The sequence below is a fragment of the Aspergillus stella-maris genome (assembly GCF_047715825.1).
Source record: "Aspergillus stella-maris strain CBS 113639 unplaced genomic scaffold BDV14scaffold_22, whole genome shotgun sequence".
Taxonomy (NCBI): Eukaryota; Fungi; Ascomycota; class Eurotiomycetes; order Eurotiales; family Aspergillaceae; genus Aspergillus; species Aspergillus stella-maris.
In genome coordinates, this window is record NW_027396816.1 from 403230 (window position 1) to 410920 (window position 7691).

The window sequence follows — 7691 nt, forward strand, 5'->3', positions numbered from 1 at the left end:
GTTACCTTGAAGGAAGAGGGCAATGCAGACCGCCATCCTCCAATAATCCCAACATCATTTCCAGGGCCAGATGCACGTGCATACAGATCCCATGCACCTCACCTCATCCCATCCCATCCCACCATCTCGTCAAGGCTTATCTCACCCGAACATGACATGATAAGAGCAAGGTCCATCGCTGTTCTCGACCTCCTTGCTTGCGCTAACAAAGCACATGTACATACAGCACAAAGCGTAGTACTTTCTCACCGCCAGAACATGTGGCAAGCTGCATCGACGAGTAAACTCGCCTCACCCGCGTGCGCAGCTCGGATTGGTCGAGCCACCTGCTTCGCGCCGTGCATATCGCGTGCAGATCTTTTGTCCCTCCTCCTTGAGGATTCATGATGTGATCCCATCTTGGAGTTGATGGCGGGACGCCTTGATTGTTGACATGAGTCTTGAAACTGTTTGCTTTCGAGGCTGAGAAGTTCGCTACTTTGACTTCGAAAACATGGAGACTAGGTGATATGTCATGTTTGTCTTTGGGGGCTTGTCAGCAGTCCGGTCCAGCCGTGGGCTTTGACGACAAGGTAAACAAGGCTAGGTGGACGCTGCGAGCCACCAGAAAGGGAACACTCTTGTATATCCATTCATGTTTGTCAAACTATCACTATTGACGCAGTTTTATTCTACTGTGACCTCGGCTTCGGTTTCAAGGACTCAGACATATCTCACTGCTCTGCTCTCTCTGCTGTATCGCTCAAGCGAATCCCTCCGTCATTAACGGGGTAAAGTACCTATTCCACCTAGTACAGAAAAGCACAAACAATATCATCCAGGATCTTCCAAAATACACTCTTAATCAAATAGAACATCAGATGATCTCCCCCGGAACAAGGCGGCGTACTCCGTACCTCCAGCTGACGTGATATACACTCCATTCTCTGCAGTTGGAGAGAGAACTTGTACAACCACCATAATCTCCTCAATCAGAACAATGCCCTTCTAGTGCATCCGTTCTTACCATCTCAAGTACTATCCTTTCACCGCATTGTCGAGAACAATGCCAAGTATGACAAAATGCGGTGCTCCCATCCCACGTCCCTCATCGCACCCGCGATCCACATCTATACCTGGCGGTCTTAGACTCAGACCGTACATTCCTCCCTATATAAAGTACTAAGCCTCCATCGCACCTTCCTCACCAAAGCGAGATGACAAATCGTACCTCCCAACCTTGTCACATGTGAGCGCATAAACCAGGGAAGGAGCACCCGGCGCCCATCGTGCCGTCCTATAGTTCCATCTCCCCGGCCGGGGCCAAGCATCGTGCCTTCCTCTTTGAGGTGGGATGACGAATCATACCTTCTGTCTTTGGTGAGATTGAGAACAACATGGAGGGAAGGAAGACGCCAGCCCCAATAGGTACTGTCCCGACCCGTCGCTCATCGTTCCTGCCTATTTTGCTCCGTAGGTATATCCAGTCGCGGCTCCCTTATATACTCAGCTTACAAATCGTACCTTCCTGCTTTGACTGTGTATCTTGGGAAGGAACAACTCGCAGCATCGCACTTGCCTATCTGGTATGAGTTTCTAGTATCTCGCCTTCCTTGTATAAATGGGGTCACAGATCATTGGTTCCTTGGAAGTAATGATGTAGTTATATGATGAGGTACATATCAATTAATATTAGTGCGGACCATCCCGGTGCTGAGTACGATGATTGGTACAATGAAAGGTAGATGGTGATCCCTAGTCTCTATTGATGCTGCTTCAAAATGATATGACACTGGGAACTACTGTACGGTACATCCATGAGGGTTGTTCCCAAGCATGACGGGGTGTCTATTCTCTCTTCAGGTATTATTATTCCACCATTAAGACATACTCAATTCCCTAGAGAGACTCTGGAGCCCCTTTATCTGGAGAATCATAGCAATTACAATCCCAACCTCCCAAAGGAGACCTTGCAATATAACCCCGGGTATACAAAAATACCCGTAATCCGCAAATCCGGGTATCCTGCTTTGGCGCCTGGGAGCTTTAGTAGGTAAAGATCTTAGCTATGACCTACTAATACGAATGTGACTTTGTTTATATGTAATAGGACATTGGGATTTCGGGGATAGATACCAATCCAGGCGTGGGGTGGATGGGTTCCATCTCTCTAGGATGATATCAAGGGCTCAGCGATGTATGTAGGTAAGGACCAAGGACAATTTTTGAAGACGGGTCCAGGGTTCCTGATTTTTTTGGTACTACAAACTGGCTGCACCTGAGCTCTGCTCCTGGATTGATAGGTGTAAGTCCTCTGTTGAAAGTCCCAAGGTATAGTCGCTTCTTTGTGTGAGAGTAGAGGCAGCGGCATTTCAAGCAGTACGGGTTCATCTCGATGAATGCTTAGCAGACAAACAGCCGCCGTGACTTCTCCGGTCAGAACTGGTGGTGGAGAAAGTCCGTTGGATCAAAGTATTCCAGTCCAGCTGCCTTTACCCATGCCAGATGCAAGATTTGCTGTATCTGCAAAGTATAGTCTCCATAGGTATTCAACAGCGCCAGAAAGCAGGCCTCGAATATCGGTTTGATCACAAAGAAAAGTTCATAAAAATAAGGTGAGGTGTGAAAAAGTCTTTAAGCACCATATTACTCCCAGAAACATGAGCAAGCCCGCGGTATTCATGAGGAAGCCAGAGTACCTTTTCGCCATTGATAGTGATCCATTCGGCGAAGCCGCGAGATGTTCCGATCACGGACAGTTCCATGATGCATCTACCCTGGGATATTGACGCCGCAATATCCATTTTTCCATGCTCAACAAAAGGTAGTTGCCGTCATCAGTGAAAGCGACTTCGTAATAATAGTCATCATCTTCAATAATTGAAAAGACGTGTTTCAATTGCCCTGAATCGGTCGACCAGAGTCCAAGGGTTCCATTCTTGCAAACAGAGGCGATAGTTCCGTTGTCCGGAGAGATTGCCACATCGCCGATCCGAGATTCTGGATGACCTCTGCAGATTTGCTGGAATTTCCCCTCGAAGAAGCGCCAGAGCTTGATGCTTTCCCAAAAGCCCAACGCCATAGAAGTCTCATCTTGTGAGAATGCCATGGCTGGTGGCGACGACGCTCGGTAATCATTGAAAACGTCTTGAGCTTCCCGTGTCTTGGAATGTCTCAAAGTGCCTTGAACTTCCCCTGTTCTGGCAGCAAGAACTATGAATTCCTCTGCCTCGTCATCTGCGGTAGAGGGTGTATTTGATATATGAATCGCCACCAGTCGAGAAGACGCCGAAAAGACAATGTCGATGCTAACATCACTCTCTATCGTGTGTAACAAGTCAAGCGTTCCCACATCTCTGAAGTCGACCCTGGCTTCCAGAACACACGCGACAGTCCTAGAATCAGTTGAGAAAATCACATGCCGGTATCGGGAGGTGATTGGTATTGAACACTTGAGGGTACCCCTCGTGGTATCCCAGAAGCTTAAAAATTCACCCGATTCAATTGACGCTCTGGAAACAACGGCCATGCCATCCAGTGAGTGACCCACGTAACGCCAGCTCTGACTGCCCTCAAAGGTATGTTGTAGCTGCCCTGTTTCCATATCCCAGATCCGCAATTTGCTATTGATGGATACGGCTTGTTTACCGTTGGACAAGAGAGACGTAGACGTCGATATCGTAGACTTGGGTAGCTTGACGGCGTCTTCGCGGGCTTCAATGGTAGCGTCCCAAAGCTTCACTGACCCTTCATATGTCCCAGAAACTATGAGCTGGCTGTCCGGTGACAAGGCCACACTTCTAGCTTTGTCGCCTCTCAGGATACTCTGAACTTCACAAGTGCCAACATCCCAGATCATGATCGCTTCTGGGGTCGTCACGACGAGCCGCTGCCCATCGGGAGAGAAAGTAAGACCTTTGACGAAAAGGCCAATAATCAGTGTGCAGTGAAGACTCCAGTTTTCGGATCCCCAAAGACTCAGAGTCTTGTCCCATGATCCTGTCGCAGCCAGTTTACCGTCAGGAGAAAATGCCACAAATTCGACCGACGATGAATGCTGATCTAGGGTGCAGTTCAGGGCACCCGACGTATCCCACACCTTTGCCTTGCAGTCAACTGATGTTGAGATAATAGAGCTACCCGTGGGAGAGAAAGCCACACAAAGGACTACGTGCTCATGCCCTATCAAGGTATGCTCAAGCGTGCCTGTGGTACTCCAAATCTTGACTGTAGTGTCATCAGACCCACAGGCCAGAAGCGTGCCGTCAGGGGAAATCGCAATTGTTTCCACTGATGTTGTGTGGTTCTCTAGTATTTGTAATAAATCTCCATTCCCGTTCCACAGCTGTATGTTTCCATTAGTGCATCCAGTGCCTATTACCTGTCCATCCAACGAATACACTAATAGCAGCGCAATCGACCGCTTAGTGCCCTCCTCCTCCTCTTCCTCTTCCTCTTCCTCTTCCTCTTCCTCTTCCTCTTCCTCTTCCCCATCATCATCATCATTGCTATCTGGGCCTGATACATAGCATGTCCTCTTCAGAGTGCCAGTGATGCTCCAAAGTTCCATGACTCCATCTTCAGCCGTTGAAGCTATTGTTTGACTGTCCGGAGAAAATGCAAATGTAGGAGTGATGTGAGCGCCCGGTGGACGACTTTCAATTACAGATTCAAGCACGCCGTCCGTTTTCCAGACCTTGATTGTCCCGTCACTGCTGAGAGCTGCCATGAGCTTACCGTCTGGTGAGAATCTGACGTGCTCGACAGCAAGCTCATGGCTGTCAAGAGTTTGCAGTTCAGGACTCCAATCTTTTCGAACTTCTGGTCGTAAACGTACCCAGTCAGGTATTTCAGAACTAAATGTTATTTTTACCAGTGATTTCTCCGGTGCAAAGAAAAGCCCTGAGCAATACAACTGAAGTGGTGCCATTTCCGCAATATGCGAGTTTTTCAGAACAAACCGATGCGCGTCCGAAAGAAAGTGAAATGTCTCACTGTCAGACAAAGCCTGTACTTGGTGTTATCGAGCTGGTTGCAAGTTCAACTGAGTAATCAATACTGACCTTAGATAGATGAATCAATACTTTGATCATGTTGGCTGCCTCTAATACAGCGCCCAAGATACTCATAACTTCCAGCCAGTGAAGAAAGTGCTTTTTCAAAAATGGAAGAACTCCTTTGAGACTCTGGCCTGGTGGCTGGTTTTGAGTAACGTGATAGACCCAGTAACGACAAGCATATTGAAGCGCTTCCGGGATATGGCGTGCTATAGAGGCCGCATCTATCTCTTCTCGCATCGTTCCTCGACTCGGTAACTTGCATATATTCTTTTCTAGCATGTTATCCATCAGATTGAGACAATGTTCAACGAGTAGACCGTGCTTCTCCGATCTATTTACCCAGAACTTTGACGTTACTGTATTGGTCTTGGTGCGGTTATCCAATAGGTAATCGTGAAAAGACAGGTGAAGAGTTCGAACAGGTTGCAGGGGGTCGCTGGGTATGTCTAGAACCGAGTGGAATGCATCCAAACTGTTCTCAATGTCGGCTGCCGGAACATACAGGAGTTGTGATAGTGCATTCAACGACAGCGGCGTGGCAAGTAGAACAATAACGCCGATTATCCTCTGAAACTCTTCGATCAGCTGCATCGTGTCATCCTCGTCTTCGACAAGAAGCTGATTCAATATTGGTCTGTATGTCTTGTCTATCCTGGAACCCGATGACTCGGTAAAGAATTGTTGGAGACGCTTTTGTGGGTTAAATCTCTTGTCACCGACAATTCGAGAAACGGTGGCAGCGAAGATGAAAGTGGAACAGCCATCACAGCCAAGCTCTCGATCCTTTCCTCGCCAGGCCAGTCTGACGGAAGCAACTTCTGTCGCTTGATCTTGATTTGGGTGAATTCCTCACGGAGGTAGAGAGAAATGTCGCGCTTGATCAAATTATTATCCAAATTTTGCAAAACGGTGTTTTCGTATGCGCTTTGATCGATCTGGTCAAATCCGAATCGAATGGCTGTCTCTGGGCGGCTCGACAGAAAAACCCGAATTGCAAAACTCGTCTCCTTCTCTAAAGTCGGTAAAAGATTGATGATGACCTCTAGGTCATCTTCTCCATCACATTCGTCCAAAGCATCAATGACAATTACCGTAGGAGTAACCGCCTGTTCTCCGCCAGCGTCCAGTAATGGCTGCAACAAGAGCTTCTTGAACTGTTGACGAAGTAATGCATTTGGCAAAGACGGCTCAAGCCCGAGTGACTTCTGAATCCCGGGCAGCATTTGAGGAATATGAACCGCCAATTGCCTCGCAAGTGTTGGGAAAAACTTGACCGCAGAACCTCGATCTTTTTCTCCTCTTTTGAAGAAGAAGCTAGCTCCAAGGAGACCTTGATTCTTGAAGTGTCTGGCAACGGTCCTCGCAATGGTAGATTTACCGGTTCCTGCCATTACACTCAGCCAGAATATACATTTATCGCTCGAGCTTCCCCAGTCAACCACTTGTTCGATTAGTTTTCCTCGAGTACCCGGATGACATTCGCCTTCATGTTGGTCGACAAAAGAGTCGAAAACGGCACCGTCAACAAGAGGAAGATCCAACATAGCAACTGCTTTGGCGACTTCTTCAACGGTGACCATCATCTCGTCGATGCGCGTCAAAATCGCCTCTGCCTCAGCCTGTCGATGTAGATGCTGGTCCAACAGCAACCAAAGCTGCAGGTGATCCTCCTCTTTACTAATTGAGGATTTTAGGTCGGTGAGTTCCGCGATCGCGACGGCCGTTATGCTGTCAACAAACCTTTCCCCTCGGTTATACTGTTGGGCTTTGCGTACCCTGGCGGCGTATTGGAGGATTGCGATATAAACCCGTATGATCGATTGTTCCTTTTCTTCATCAATTGTCGACGCATCCTTGTTCTGATAAAACCGTTCTTCAAGGAAAGCACAACGACTCAAAACATCCGCTAGATATTCGGAGCTGTCCAGAAGTGCATCCCGCAGGTCCGCATGGTTTCCAGCCATCTAGTCTGCTATCAGGCTGTGTTTTCAGATACTGAGTCGGGGTAAAAGACGAACCGTCAACCCGAGAGATACCAGTGCCCAAGCACTCAGAGCATATCCAGTGGGATCAAATTTCACGACATTACCCACAACATCCTGAAAAGACATGGCAGAGTTCATAATCCTATGGGCGGTCGTCCGGGACTTGCCTCGGCCCCTCTGGTCCTCATTGTACTGCTTCTCAGTTTGTTGTATTACCCGATCCAGCACTCCTCCCTGGGGAGGATCCAGCTCGGATAGACTCGTTATTTTAGTCCGGCGACCCGAAAGCGCTTAGTAATTGGCTTGGCGGTCAGGTGACAGCCGCGCGACTCCAAATCCCTCAAATGAATATTTCGAGGCGCCCCATCTCTTTCATCTCCATACCACTTAACAACCATGGCTAATCTAGCTTCGAACGTGAGTATTATCACTTATTAATCGATATTCAAGCAGTCACTATCTGTGAAAGCTAATTAGTGTGTTTAGAAGTGGTATTTGTGGTACCTGCGTGAGGTGGGAAATGGACACCTTGAACTCCCTGACTACGAAGAGGTAAGTCTCGCGTGTTAGTCACTTGGGTTTACAATAACTGCTTGCTAACTGCTTGCTAATTGCTTAGAATGAAGATGGTTCGGTGAAAATCTACTATGGGGAACTTTTCTGTCGC

General features: G+C 47.9%; 2 protein-coding genes across 2 annotated transcripts; both read right to left on the minus strand.

Annotated features, from left to right (window-relative positions):
* Positions 1 to 2548: 2548 nt before the first annotated feature.
* BDV14DRAFT_171996 (uncharacterized protein) lies at positions 2549 to 2967 on the minus strand. Its single transcript, XM_073768522.1, has one exon. It carries the CDS (start codon positions 2781 to 2783, stop codon positions 2568 to 2570), a length of 216 nt encoding a protein of 71 aa, XP_073629004.1. The 5' UTR covers positions 2784 to 2967; the 3' UTR covers positions 2549 to 2567.
* A 1962-nt stretch (positions 2968 to 4929) lies between these two features.
* On the minus strand, positions 4930 to 7004 carry BDV14DRAFT_208481 (ATP-binding protein; the record flags this gene model as incomplete). The annotated part of the gene is made up of 3 exons (XM_073775409.1): positions 4930 to 5007; positions 5043 to 5747; positions 5798 to 7004. Coding segments are annotated over 3 exons (1990 nt in total), but the record flags the coding sequence as incomplete, so codon positions are not given.
* Positions 7005 to 7691: the final 687 nt, after the last annotated feature.

Excerpts from the sequence above, each read along its gene's own strand:
- BDV14DRAFT_171996 (XM_073768522.1), bottom strand. The coding sequence starts at position 2,783 with ATGGATATTGCGGCGTCAATATCCCAGGGTAGATGCATCATGGAACTG.